This window comes from Panthera onca, chromosome A3 (assembly GCF_046562875.1).
Source record: "Panthera onca isolate mPanOnc1 chromosome A3, mPanOnc1 haplotype 2, whole genome shotgun sequence".
Lineage (NCBI taxonomy): Eukaryota > Metazoa > Chordata > Mammalia > Carnivora > Felidae > Panthera > Panthera onca.
Window position 1 is genome coordinate 26,249,903 of NC_138341.1, and position 15,209 is coordinate 26,265,111.

Sequence of the window (15,209 nt, forward strand, 5' to 3'; positions counted from 1 at the left end):
GAGACACAGAAATCCAAAGCAGGCTCCAGGCTCTGAGGTGTCAGCACAGACCCCCATGTGGGACATGCACTCACAAACCATGAGATCATGACCTGAGCCAAAGTCAAGACGCTTAACCAACTGAGCCACCCAGGCTCCCCCCCATGTTTTTGATATTAACCTTAAAAATAAGACCAGTTATTTTACTAGCAAAAATGAGTTTATTTCGGAATAGCAGAGAATTGCAATTCGGGATAAGCAAGCTACAACAAAACAATAGGCAAGTCTGAAGAACAAAACAGAGGAACAGTCTGCTATAGAGGAAAGGGGGAAGTTGAAAGGACTGTTACAAATGAAAAATCCAGTGAAGTAAACCAGGAGTTCAAGTGTAGTGGCTTTCACTGCCTGAGTTGTATTAGTCTCTCATTGGCTGGGCTTTTGTCAGAGAAGGAGGAAGAAAACCTCTTTCCTCCTGTTGATGTTATAAAGAAGTAGCTAAAGTAGAATGGACTTTACCTCTCTTCCTGTTGAGTCTACAATTGACTCGGGGTAGTAGGGGTTGAGAGACCCTCCCTTTGGGCCTCCCATCTCCCATTTTAATAAGGTTTTCCTTTTATTAATTTTTGCGAATCCAGTTTGGACCTATTACCAGAGAGACAGTTACGGCATGGTTCCATTCCTGTGTCAGGGATGATGAGGAAAATACAGAAAAGTACTCTGGAAAAAAATTTAATCACCATAATCCCATCATATAGAGATGCCTGCCAAGATGTTTTCTTATTTATGCTTACCTATTTTCTCTTCTTAGAAAACAAAACTATGTGGGGCCTCTGGGTGGCTCAATCGGTTGAGCGCCAACTTCAGCTCAGGTCATGATCCGCCAGTTTGTGGGTTCCAGCCCTGCGTTGGGCTCTGTGCTGACAGCTTGGAGCCTGGAGCCTGCTTTGGATTCTGTGTCTCTCTCTCTGCCCCTCCCCTGCTCATGCTCTATCTCTCTCTCTCTCAAAAATAAATTAACATTAAAAAAAAATGAAACCATGCAGTTTATATTTTGCTCTTTTCACTTAATATATCGTTTACAGTTTTCTTTGTCACCAAATAATTACTTTTTTGGTCAAATATTTTTTTCTCTCTTTTTTAAAATGTTTGAATGCTTATTTGTTTCTGAGAGGGAGAGAGAGAGAGTGCAAGCGGGGAAGGGTCAGAGAGAGAAGGAGACACAGAATCTGAAGCAGGCTCCAGGCTCTGAGCTGTCAGTACAGAGCCTAACGTGGAGCTTGAACTCACAGACTGCAAGATCATGACCCAAGCCGAAGTCGGACGCTTAACCAACTGAGCCATCCAGGGGCCCTAATTTTTTTTCTCTTGAGTGTGACTTGATCTTTGCCTAGATACTGCAAGACTTTTTTTTTTTTTTTTTTTTTAAGTCCAGTAAGTTCACTAGACTATGTCTTGGTGTTGGTCATTTTGGGTCAGTTACTCCAGGTTTGCATTATAGCCTTGCAGTAATGTTACTGCAGAAAACTTGTTTTATCTTTCAGGAAAGTTTTCTTTAATTGTAATTATTAATATTTATTTTGTTCTCTTGCTTTTAGTGTCTTCTTTGGGATCTATTGTAAGCACATTGGGTCTTTTATATTTATTTTCTTTCAGTTCCTTTGATTTTTAAAACTAGCCTTCTCATCGCCTTTTATTTTCTCACAGTAGACCTGTATATTTATTTCCTTTTGTATTCGTTCTAGTCTAGTCTTCATTTCTTTTTCCTTTTTTTTTTTTAAGTTTATTTATTTTGAGAGAGAGCAAGTGAGCAAGGGGCAGAGAGAGAGAGAGGGAGAGAGAATCCCAAGCAGGCTCCACACAGTCAGTGCAGAGCCCCATGTGGGGCTCGAACTCACAAACCATGAGATCATGACCTTTGCCAAAATCAAGAGCAGGATGCTCAATGGACTGACCCACCCAGGCGCCCCTAGTCTGGTCTTCATTTCTCAAGTGATTGTTTTTCTTGTTGTTGTCTCATTTTTGAGGTTTTTTTTTTTTTTTTTAATGTTTAGTTTTGAGAGAGAGAGAGAGAGAGAGAGAGAGAGAGAGAGAGAGATAGTGCGAGCAGGGGAGGGGCAGAGAGAGAAGACACAGAACCCGAAGCAGGCTTCAGGCTCTGAGCTGTCAGCACAGAGCTCAACATGGGGCTTGAACTCAAGAGCTGTGAGATCATGACCTGAGCTGAAGTTGGACGTTTAACCAACTGAGCCACCAGGGCCCCTCATTTTTGAGGTTTTTGAATGCTGATTGATACTGTTTTATGTGTTTCATGTCTTTCAGCTTTTTTTGAAAAAGTAGGTCATAGTTCTCATGTGTTTTATAGGTGAGTCTTTTGGGCAATCCTTTGTAATCTGTTTTTTTCTTACAATAGCTTTGTGTGCGATTTGGAATCAGTCCTTTGCTGTTTCTCCTTTTTATGCAAAATTGTTTTCCTGAGTTTTAAAATAAGGAGTGGTTAGGGTAGTGTGTTTGAATTTATGGTTCTAAAGCTCCCTCTTCTGATTGAGTGTGTGAAGTGAAAGTTTTTTCTTTCTCCTGGGTCTTTTCCTGCCATTTGTATCTGCTCTTTGTTATCTCTTGTTTCTGCTGTGTTGCTCAATTTGGATTCTTTTCCCAGTTGTTTCTTCTTAATGTGGGGCTTTCTACTGGCAGGGAGCTTGCTTGCTTACTTTGGAGAGCTCACAGGGCTTAGGCTGCTCCAGCTCTTCAGATCTTACAGCCAACTCAGTGTATTCACCCACTATTGAAATGTGCAAATCCCCTCCCAGTTTCCCAGCTGCCTTTCTCAAATTTGCTGCCCTAGATTTCCATTGAGAACAGGTTAGCTGCTTTGAGGTTTTTAGGTCCATCAGACATCTTGTTGCTTCCTCCTTCACAGGTGCTGATACCTTGCAGGTCTCACACCTTGTGATTAGGATTTCTTGGGAAAACCATGTTATCTAGTTTCTTAATAGATGTTGTCCATAGGTTTTTGGGATTGAGGTCTTAATTTTGGTTTTTCTGGGCATATTTGGGGGAATTTCCAAAAAGTGCCACCATTACTGCTGTCTTTGAAGAATCCCAACATAATTTTTAATGGCTGCAGTTTTACATTATTTGAATATGCCATCATTTACTTAATCACTCCCTTAATGGCATTCCATTTTTCCCTTATAAACAGAGCTAGGATGAACATTTTTGTGGAATCATCTTTGCACATACTTGTGATTATTCCTTAAGATTAATTTTTAGAAGTGGTTTTTGTGAGTCAAAGGATATTCACACTGGGGTGCCTAGCTGGCTCTGTCAGTATTGCATGTGACTCTTGAACTTGGGGTTGTGAGTTCGAGCCCCACATTGGGTGTAGAGATTAGTTAAAAATAAAAATTTTTTTTAAAAAAAGGATATCCACATTTTCATGGCTTTTGATGCAGCCAATATACTTTCCAAAAATGGCTATACCAATTTACATTCCTTTAGGAATGTAATTCCTTCAGGAACACAGTTTGTTTTTAATCATTCTTTTAATTTTACCGATCTTAATAACATAGAAGGTAAGTGTTTATTTAGCTGGGTGGCTTATCCACACAAAGAATTAAGTCACCCAGCTGTTCAGAACATGGCCATCTAACCACTACCCCCATAAGACTAAGGAAAAATAAAACAAGCTTTTGAGCTCCAAGAGTAGTTGTCACAAAAGCCATAAATTAATGCAAACACCATAGTCACAGCAGACTCTGTTCAAGCTCCTGCTCAGAAATGGTTTTCATTTATTTTAATTGCTTTAATTTCCGTAGCAGACTGGAAGAGGTTCCGGTGTCTTTTATAGTTTTGTCTAGTGATAACTGTGAGATGGTAGTGGCCAAGAAAAGGAAGAAATCAAAGGTGACTGCATTTCTAAACATGCCTTGCCTTTCATAATAAACTAGAAGTCAAATTCAAGCATTATAGATATTTTCTCCATCTTATGATTGCAGTCACTACTGTTAAAGTCATAGATTCAGACACATTGTAAATAAAACAACTACTTGTATTTGACTAATTTATGTGAAACTTATTCTTCGTTACAGTTTTTTATCTTGAAAATCTGAGTTTATCTAGAAATCAGCACTGAGTCTGCTGGACATTTTGTTTCATTTTACTTACTATTTATTTTTACTTAAGTTTCATTATGCAAATGGTACCTGATTCTTAGAAAAATTGTAACTAAGTCAAAGAGAAGCGAACAAAAAACCTTTAATAATTCTACTATCTAGAGATAAGTGTCACTCTTGGCTATTTTTCTCTCTGTGTATGTTTTAAACAAAATAGAATCATTTAAAAACATAACGTATGATAAATATCTTTTCAGTAAACAGACTTCTAGCCATCATTGTAAAGCCTGGGGTTCTCTATCCTCATAGTAACCCAGGCTAGAAACCTTGAGATCATCTTTGATGAGTCAGTCCATCTCCCTCATCCACTACATCCAATTGGGTATCAAGTCCCCCCACATTGAACCCAGGGAAACTCATGAATCCATTTGTCCCTTTCTGATTCCATTATATTTGTCCTGTCCTGTCCTCTTCATTTCTAACCTAGAGTGTTGCAGTCATTTTTTACCTAATTACCAATCATTCATACCTACACTTTTTCTGAACTTTATTTCTGATTGATTGCTACTATTAAACTCCATATCATGATTTTTAGAGTTCTCTGCTAGCCTTTCTTTTAACCTTACTACCTGTTTTTCTTTCTTTTTTCCATCCTTCTTTCTTTTCTTTTCTCTCTTTCATTATTTTTCTGCCCTCTGAAATATTTGTACTTCTTTATATATTAGTAACATTGCTTATTCTGTCCGAACATGCCATGCATTTTAATTGCTGTTCTCTCAGCTTAGAATATCTGTATCCACTTTTGGAAATTACATTTCACCATCAACCCTGGATCAAATGCCATCTTCTTTACAAATCTTCCTTAATTTGAATTAGCAGCTCTCTTTTCTGCTCTTCCATTGCATTTTCTATATACGTTATATTCTGCATTAGGCTATAACATGCCTGTCTTCCTCCTACATATATTTTTTTTTCATATATTTTAAAAAGACACATTTTATTTAGTCACATAATTTTATCAACTCTTCACATTGACAGTCACTGCTGAGTAGTCTTCAAGGAATATCAAGACATGATACTTTCTCTTGTTTAAAAGAAAACACCAAGTACAGTTACAGCCAAATCATAAATAAAATATTTATTTCTAGGGGAATTTTCAATGGTATAATTTTAAGTATCTCTTTCTTATGATTTTTCCCCTTTTAGGCCGGATCAGTGCATGTAAGAATTCGACGGGATGCGAATGAACAAATGGTTCTTGCTCATGTGACCAACAGGCTGTACACTCTGGTGTCTACTTTGACCATTCAAATTTTCAAGGATGATTGGATTAGACCTGCCTTACTGTCTGGGCCTGTTGCAGCCAATGTCCTAAACTTTTCAGATCATCACATAATTCCAATGCCTCCTTTAAAGGGTACTGATGATTCAAACCCTGTTACGTCGACTCCAGCTAAACCTAGTAGTCCACCTCCAGAATTTTCATTTAACACCCCTGGAAAAAACGTGAGCCCAGTCTTTCTGCTCACCACCCAAACAAGACCTGGTTTGGGTCTTAATCATGGACACACACCTTACAGTAGTAGCTTGCTTAATCAAGGACTTGGAGTTCCAGGAATTGGAGTAACCCAAGGATTCAGGACTGGTTTTACAAATATGCCAAGTAGATATGGAGCTAACAATAGAACTGGACAACCAAGACCATGATGTACTGCAATCTAACTTATTTTTATGAGGAACATTGACTCCTTGATTCCATTTTATTTACTAATCCAGCTGTGCACCGACTGTTCAATCGTTTACTCTAAATGATAGAGAATAGTAGGTTGTTCACATTACATGAAACTGATGAAAGTACCTTTTTGTAAATGTATTTAGGGCTGTGAGAACCTTCTAAATGTTATAGGGTTTGAAATTTAGGCTTCCTTTAGAAAGCGTGTTTCTCTGAATTTAAATTTTGTTATTTGGTTTTGTAGTTGATTGCAGTGTGATAGACATTATAAGAGAACCACTTGATGGAGCAAATCTGTCACATTATTAAAAGTGTAATATTTTCTTCAATGAAATTTATAAACATGCTTCTTGAATAATGACATACATTTTAAGAATGGAAAAAAACATCCATTCTGAAAGTAAAAGTCTCTTTTATAGTTTTCCAAACTTAATTGCTACATTTTTTTGAGATCCTCTTGATTTATGTCTTGCAAAAGAAAGAAAAAGTTTTTATCAAAAATTTTAAAGCATATTCTGTCTAGCATAATTTGAAATTTTTAATTATCAAAAATTTTTTAGTTTTTTCATTAAAATATTTCAGTACACTTATAAATAGTCTGTGGTTCTCAAAGTGTTTTATTTTGGTTAAGTGAATACCAAATCCTTTGGTAATGTGCAGTGAAGGAATCCACTTTTCTATATAACATATAATCAAATTGACATAATGAAACAAAAACAAACCCCCAAAGTACTGACATAATGATGGAATTTATCTTTTTTGTCACCTTTCCATTGGTTGACTTTACTCTCTCACTTTATTAACAAAATATATCAGATATATTACCAAAATATATAGAATTCCATGCATAATGTGGGATTTGATATCTTTTCAAAGTTGCATAAACAATTTGAGTTAACATTATATAATTTTACCAAAACATAATAGATCCTACATTATAGAGTACAGTATTGTTATATCTGTAACAGGCAATTTCCAACTTATTTTGTTTTGCTTTGTCAAAATCATAAATTGTTAACTGTGATGAAGTGTGAGAATCATGTGGATTTTCTTGTTTTTTGATTATTTTCCAAATGCGGATGTTAAGGACTTGCCAACATGGTCAGTATTACTTATAAAAAGTATCACAAGCAGCAGTCACAAATTACCTGAGGTAATTTTTTAAATTTAATCATGAGTTTTGTAATTAGAGTTTTAAAAAGGTATTTTGAGAGTGGATTCAACTTTTCTGGAATCTAGTACTCCTGGAGATTTATGATTTTTCCAGCCATAGCCAGCTATGTAGAGAAGATTTTTGTTTTTGTAGAATTTGCAAGTTGCTTCAATCAGCTTATCCTCTTTTAAATATGAGCAGCACTTCCAAATCTGATTTCACAGTGGAATAACATCCAAGAAGCCATCTTTGTCAAGCAGAGTTATAGTCATCCTGTAATAAGTGGCCATGTCCCAACTTTTGCTTGGTGAGGAGTTTGTCATTGTCTTTAACATCCGCAACCCTGTTCAGGCATTTGACCTGCTGAAGAAATAGAGCCCACACTACCTTGACTGCTGGGAAAAATGAAATTTTGTAAATGTAATAAGGCAATCTGTTCCTTGTCCTTTGTCTTATGTTCTCCAACTATTAGTATACCTATTATCGGTCTACTATTACAGGGTGATTTTTCCTCCATTGACCTCATCTAAGTGGGTCACGCATGAAATCTGAAGAACTGCCATGTACTGAGTGATGATTAAGAGGTATGTGCTGCCCACCCCCCCACCACCGCATGTCTTCTCCATTCTCATGGGATTTTGAAAGTGTACAGAACACAATTCTGCATGAAGTTAAATGCCTGTTTCCTCATCACCCATTTAGAGGCAACACCTGTGTAGTTGTCCCACCAAAGGTGCTTTGATACCCACCTGCACTGTTTAAGAAGTTTGCTGTGGGTTCTGGAGGAATTGGCTCTACTTCCTGAAATTCACTGTTGCCAACTGCTATAGGTAACATTGGTCCATTCATGATTATATAAAGAAGTCTTATTTGCCAAGCTCTGGCCAGATTCTGGATATGAAAACAAGAAACTTGGCCAACCTAGGACTATGGGCAATAGCCTTGCTTGTAAATCTTGCCACAGAGTCACTTGAAGCTAAACAAGGAAGTTTGAATTGAATATTTGGCTCATTGTTTGTGATTAAGAGCAAGTTCTATGGAGTGTAATTAACCCCGTCTCAGAAAACGCCATACTGTAATGGAAAAACACTGGACTAGAAGTCAGGAGATTTGGATTCTGATCCTGACGCTGCCATTATGTAAGTATTTTGTTACTGTGGGCAAGGCATTTAACTTCTTTCTGCTTTATCATCTATAAAGTTGGGATGGGAATGGATTAGTTAATCTGTAAACTGTCAGCTCTAAATTTCCTTCCAGTGACTACCTCAGCATACAGGCCAAGTGTTACCTACACCAACACCCAAGCCATTAATTTGAGGTGCCATGAGTATAGAAGGCGAACTGCAGGTTAAACACCATTTAGGTTTTTGTTTATTTCACACTGGACTTAAATCTGTTAAGATTAAACAGATTTTTCTTGGACTTCTTTCTTTGTGGGGAAGGATTATTTTGGGCGGTATTGGCGAAAAGTTTAGGACAGGGTACCTTTAGCTTCCTTGGGTACAAAAGAATGGGGTACATTTTTCTTTCTTCCTTAATCTCTAAAGATAACAGTTGGAATTACGTACATGTATAAGCAAATGGGGAGGTCCTGAATATCAAGCCTCTGATTAAGCTGCTTGTGAACTGCCAGTTTTTTGCTTGACTAAAGAATGCTGATCTCTTTGGGAGTCTAATCTGCTTATATGAGAAAATGCTTTTTACATCCCAAATTGTTTGAATCACACTGTTTGAATAAAGAACGTACATAGAGTTTTCTCTCTGATCTTGAATAATTTTGGCTTGTTTTTTATTCAATAGCAATTTATTGGTAATTTAATTTAGTTCAGCAAATACTTGTTGAATATCCAGTATGTGCCAGGCACTGTACTAAGTAAATATGCATACAGTATATCAATTTTTGTGACCTATTCCCAAGACCAACGGGAATACAAGGATAAACAATATCATTTCAACTACATGGTAATCCTACTTGTGATGAGACACAGAAAGATAGCTCATGTTGTCCAACTGCCCCCGACTTGCTCCTCTTCTTTGCCTCATTTTCTTGGCATTCTCCTTTTATCCTCTTGCTTTTTTTTTCTTTTTTCTTTCTTTCTTTTTTTTTTTTTTTTTGAATAATGAAACTAAGGAAGCAAATTTCCATGGACGAGGCCAGCTACAGAGGTCATGATGTCACACATCATCCTGATACCAGGAGAGGAAGACAAAGTTTGGAAAGAGCAAGTTAGGCAGACACTGTTGAGAAGGATAATTTTTGTTTTAATGTTTATTTTGAGAGAGAGAGACAGTGGTAGCAGGGAGGGGCAGAGAGAGAGGGAGAGAATCCCAAACAGGCTGCACATTCAGCACTGAGGCCAATGCAGGGCTTGATTTCACGAACCATGAAATCATGACCTGAGCCAAAATCAAGAGTCAGACACTTAACTGACTAAGCCACGTAGGCCCCCCAAGAAGAATAATTTTTAGGCTATATAATGGGTTGTCATATACATTCAGACTCTTGCACTGGATGAGCAAAGATTTTTAGGTCACCCGGCTGAAAGTAATGGGGTCCCCAGAGCATTCATGGGCTTAAGGTGACTTTTATTTAAGTTACTAGTTTAAAAGCACCTTTAATAACACTAATATCATCATCATCAAACTGCCACCCAACAAGCCTACCTTCTTGCAAAAAAGTTAACTTAGATAACACATGGCCAAGTTTTCTGACTAATGCTGCATCAGGTAAAAATCTTGTAGTACTGAAGTCAAAAAAAACTAATTGCTTAAGATTCTGAAATACGTTCATGAAGGCAAGCCATCCATCACTGCTCACACAATTTCCTGCCAAATCCAGCTGCTGGAAGTTTTTCAGAGGTTTCTTTTCAAAGAATGCACCTGGGTGAAAAAATAGAAGTATGTTAGAAGTGAAATACTTTTTTAAGAGAAATGGCTGTTTGAACCAGTCCTTTGCTTCAGAAAGAAATTAGAATTCTCTATAGATAGGGCAGTGATTATGAATCTGTTCCATTATGTTTACAAGTTATATTTGTCCTAAAGTGTAAGGGAATCTGATAGATAGTAATTAGTAGCAATATAGCAAACCAATATAAATGAATTGTATATTTTTTTTACTTTTCCTGATTCTTCCAGGAAATGGAAAATTGCTTTAAAATTAAAGTGTGAGGGTCACCTGGGTGGTTCAGTCAGTTAAGCATCCGACTCTTGACTTCAGCTCAAGTCATGATCCCAGGGTCATGGGATTAAGCCCTGCATTGGGCTCCACCCTGAGCATGGAGCCTGCTTTTAAGATTCTCTCTTTCCCTCCCTCTGCCCCTCTCCCACACTTGTGTTCTCTCTCTTTCTCTCAAGTTAAAAAAAAAAAAAATGAGGTATGAGAGATGCTATTAAATATTTGTCACTGGTTTCAAAACTAGAGTCAGACTTCAATCTTAAGACATTTCCTCTTCTTGAGAAGCAAATACTAACTGTTGTTTCTTTGAGTATGGAATGTTCCTAATCGTAAGATTAAGTGAGACCCTTTCAGTATCTCAAGATTTGGATCTTTGGGATTGCCTTTTTTTTTTTTTTTTTTTTAATGCACCCTAGGCTCTTCAGGAACTTCTTCCATTCCTTACAGAATAGGGCACTCCTACAAAGAGAAGGTGGATATCCTAGCCATGAAATCAAAGTCAAACTCTAAGGAGTAGAGGAGTCAAAAAAAGTAGGTTTCTGGGTCTGAAAGATTGCACAAAACAACACCCACCTGCCTAGACTTCTCGCTTTGGGACTATTAACAGAAGAGGGAAATAAAATTCTGTGTTCTGTAAGCCATGGTGTAGGTGGGTCTCTTGTTATACCAACTTAAGCCTATGCCCAGCCTAACTCATACGTAGGGCCTCACTTTCTCCTCTCTTCTTCCTTCCCCTAAGGAGCCCTTCTTTATTCCTTATAAGCAGCTTTCTCCCTGCTGTCTTGAACTTCATATTCATATCCATTCAGGCTCCTCCCCTTTTTTCATGTGCTTTCCAGCATAGCATGCACTCAGCCAAAATACTGGTTGCCACTTGTTGTGTCTCTGTATAAGGCTCCTTCCCTAAAGAGTAGTTTTTCTCCTTCTCTACTAGCAGGAGAACAGATCTTACCAACTCACAGGAACTTAACAGAGTAATTTAAAGCCAGAATGTTTTCCTAAGTGGATGGGAAGAAGGATTTCATCATGGCTTTGATTTGCATTTCCATGATGGCTGATGATTTTGAGCATCCTTTCTGGCTCATTGACGGTTTATATATCTTCTTTGGAGAAACGTCTATTCAGATCTTTTGCCTGTTTTAAAAATTGAGTTACTTGGGGCGCCTGGGTGGCTCAGTCAGTTAAACATCTGACTCTTGATTTTGGCTCAGGTCATGATCTCATGGTTTGTGCATTCAAGCCCCACATCAGACTCTGCCCTGATGGCACAGAGCCTGCTTGGGATTCTCTCTCTCCCTCTTTGCCCCTCCCCTGCTTGTGCTCTGTCTCTCTAAATAAATAAATAAACAAACAAACAAACAAACATTTTAAAAATTGAGTTGTCTTTTTATCAATGAGTTGTAAGAGATCTTTATATATTTTACACAATAATATAGAAAATAATGATTTGCAAAGTTTTTCTGCCATTCTGTGGGTTCTTGTTTCACTTTCTAGATGATGCCCTTTAAAGCACAATAGTTTGTGATCTTGATGAAGTCCAGTTTATTTATTTTTTTCTTACTTGTGTTTGGATGTCCTATCTAAAGACTTTGCCTAACCTGAAGTCATGACAATTTACTCCTAGATTTTCTTCAGAATTTTTTATAGTTTCAGCTCTTACCTTTAGATCTTTGATGCATTTTGAGTTAATTTTTTTGTATGGTATGAGGTAGGGGTCCAAAATCATTCTCTTGTCTGTGGTTATTCAGTGGATATATCTATCCTTATTCCAATACTACACAGTCTTAATTACTGTAGCTTTGTAGTAAGTTTTAAAATTGGGAATAGTATGTATTTGAGTTTTGTTCTACTTTTCAAGATTGTTTTGGCTATTCTGGGTTCCTTGAGTATTCATATGAATTTTAAGATTAATTTGTCACTTTCTGGGAAAGAAGCTAGCCGAGATTTTGATAGGGATCACACTGAATCTGTATATCAATTTGGGGAGTATTGCCATCTTGGCAGTATAATGTCTTCTACTCCAGGACCAAGGGATGTCTTTCAATCTATCTCTTGTTTACAGTGGGGTGTGCCAGGCTTTCTATTGTAAATTTGTAATTTTTCCCTTTTTAATTGATAAATATCATAGGTGAGATACTAATAACCTTTTTCTCCTCGAAGTTTTGCCCACTGATTTTAGCTTCCACCAGTTGATCTTTCCTGTAACAGTTACTACTTTGAGGATTCTCTAATAGTGAAACTAGCCAAAAAATGCCTCTCAGGTTAGTTTTTCTCTTTATGGAAAAAAGTTTAATTATATCTTCCATTTATATTATATCTATGGATTATTTAGATTTTCTCCTGATTCTTGAAACAGTTTGGTAAATTATATTTTTCTAAAACATGTCTTCCTTGTCTAAGCTTTCAGATTTGTTTGTGTCATAGTTGATGGGTTTCCATATCTTTTAAATCCCTGATTTATCTATAATTATGACTCCTTTTTTGCCTTTGTGTGTGTGTGTGTGTGTGTGTGTGTGTGTATAACACAAGCAGGGGAGGGGCAGAGACAGGAGGACAGAGGATCTGAAGTGAGCTCTGCACTGACAGGGTGACAGCAGCGTGTCTCACAAACTCACAAACTACGAGATCATGACCTGAGGTGAAGTCAGACGCTCAACCAACTGAGCCAGCTAGGTGCCCCAATGCCTTTGATTTTTTAAACAAACTTTAATTTTTTAGAACAGTTTTAGATTTATAGAAAAATTGCAAACCGTACACAGAATTCCCATACACTCCACACTCAGCTTCTCCTATTTTTTAAATTTTGTATTATCTTAGCATATCTGTTATAATCAATAAGCCAGTATTGATACTTATGTCGATAGTGTATTGAGATTTCTTTAGTTTTTACCAGTGTCTTTTTTTCTGTTCCAAGATCCCATCCAGGATTTCTCATTACCTTTAATCATCATGTCTCCTTAGGTTCTTCATAGAACTTCTTGTCTTGTGACAATTTCTCAGACTCTCATTTTTTATTACCTTGACAGTTTTGAGGACTTTTGGTATTTTGTAGGAGTTGTCTGATGTTTTTCTCATGATTATATTGGGGTTATGCATTTGGGGAGGAAGATCACAGAAGCATAGAGTACCATTTTTATTATAGCATGTCCAGGGTGCATGCTGTCAGCATGATTTGTCACTGCTAAGATTCACCTTGATCATCTGGGTAAGGTGGTGGTCAGTTTATCCTCTGTAAAGCTACTCTTCTTCTCCCCATTGTATACTATCACTGAGGAAGTCCCTATGTGCAGTCTGCACTTAAGCAGTGGGAGTTATACTCCACTTTCTTGTGGGCAAAGTTATCTACATAATTACTTGCAGTTCTGCATGAGAGATTTATCTCCTCCCCCATTTATTTATTTATTCAGTAATTTATTTATGTCACTATGCACTCATGGATATTTTATGCTTTGGGATATCATCCAATTCTACTTTATTTTATTGTTTCAGTTCCAGCTTTAACTACTATGAGCACTTTTAGTTGGTTTCTGTGTCACTTTGACTTCCTCCTGTTACTGTGGGTGGTTTTTGTTGTTTGTTTTTTGTTTCTATGTTTTGAGCACTTCCATACTTTTCTCACACTACAGGATGCTCTAGGCTTATACATTTCCTGCCCTAGTCCTAGAATCAGCCATTTTGTCAAAGTGCCCTGGTTCCTTTTATTAGAGAATGGTATTAGATTTCAAGATCTAGGTACAAGGAGTGCTTATGGCTTCTGAGGTATCATTGCTTCTAGGCCCTCTCAGCTGACAGAGCAAAGAATATGTGTATGTATATGTGTAACAAAAACTCAATTCATTCTACCTCCAGTTTCCTTCCTGTGTGTCTCCTTTACTGTGCATACAGAACACTTCAGACATTTCTGGTCGTCAAATGTGTGGAGGCTTTTCCCCCCACCTGGAAATTCTGTGCAACACCAGGTGGGTGTCCTACAAGTTAACTCAATTCTAGCACTGTCTACCTGGAAGGAGTGTCAGGTCCCACAGGTTAAGGGCTCAGTCCCACAAGACTGCTTCCATCCCACTTCAGATGCCAATCACAAGTAGTAGGTCCCCAGGTTATCCACAGCTTCTGTCTGCTTAAGCTACAAATTGGAGGTTCCCATATGCTCCTCCTCATGTTTGATTAATTTGCTAGAGCGACTACAGGAAACACTAGAACTCCAGGAAACACTTATATTTACCAGTTTATTAAAGAATATGCAAAGGATACAGATGAACAGCCAGATGAAGAGATACATAGAGCAAGGTCTGGGAGGATCCCGAGCACAAGAACTTCTGTCCCCATGGAGTCTGAGGTGCATCACCCTCCCAGTGTGGCTTTGTTTGCCAACCTGGAAGCTCCCTTAATCCTGTACTGTTGGGACTTTATGTTCAGTTTATCATCTGTAAAGCTACTCTTCTCCCTTTGTTAACTATCACTGAGAAAGTCCCTATCTACAGGCATGATAAATTGTTAACTCAGTTTCTAGCCCCTCTCTATTCTTTGGAGGATGACGGGTGGACATGAAAATTGCAAGCTTCTAATCATGGCTTGGTCTTTCTGGTGACCCATCCTGGAGCCATCCAGGAGCCCACCCAGAGTGTTATCACTTAGGAAGTTACAGAGGTTTCAGGCATTGTACCAGGAACTGGGGGCAGAGACCAATATTTATTTTCTATTATTTCACAGTATGCTATATATATTTTTTCTAGATGTAACCATATATATTAATGTAAACATGAAATGAGTCCATACTGATGTCTCCAATTCTAATCCATACCCACATGGATTATACTAGCCTTCTTCTCTTGCTGTAGATTCCTACCACAGCAATGAAAACCCTGGCTCCCACCATCTGCCATCCATTTACTTAATTATTCCAGTGTAAATGTATATAGCAGTATCAAAATAATCTATACTCCAACTGAATATAACTTTATAAGTTAGAGTACAGTGCTTATGTGCAGTTTATTTTGCCTTTAGTTTTACAGACCACTCATTTCCTAAGTTATTTATGGCAGCATCTTTGTCCTTTAT

The 15,209-nt window shown here is 37.6% G+C and overlaps 2 protein-coding genes across 9 annotated transcripts in view; one reads left to right on the forward strand and one right to left on the reverse strand.

Annotated features, from left to right (window-relative positions):
• Positions 1-8,728, forward strand: part of SLC30A6 (solute carrier family 30 member 6) — a 44,963-nt gene extending 36,235 nt beyond the window's left edge. For 3 of the 4 annotated variants that reach the window (XM_060645187.3, XM_060645195.3, XM_060645205.3), the window contains one exon: positions 5,298-8,728. In XM_060645187.3, coding sequence (XP_060501170.1) covers positions 5,298-5,798 — 501 coding nt within the window. In that variant the 3' untranslated portion in view covers positions 5,799-8,728. The remainder of the gene's footprint in view (positions 1-5,297) is intronic. The other variant, XR_013554778.2, reaches the window with a different exon arrangement.
• A 398-nt stretch (positions 8,729-9,126) lies between these two features.
• Positions 9,127-15,209, reverse strand: part of NLRC4 (NLR family CARD domain containing 4) — a 37,588-nt gene continuing 31,505 nt past the window's right edge. For all 5 annotated transcript variants that reach the window (XM_078444817.2, XM_078444818.2, XM_078444819.2 and 2 more), the window contains one exon: positions 9,127-9,856. In XM_078444817.2, coding sequence (XP_078300943.1) covers positions 9,567-9,856 — 290 coding nt within the window. In that variant the 3' untranslated portion in view covers positions 9,127-9,566. The remainder of the gene's footprint in view (positions 9,857-15,209) is intronic.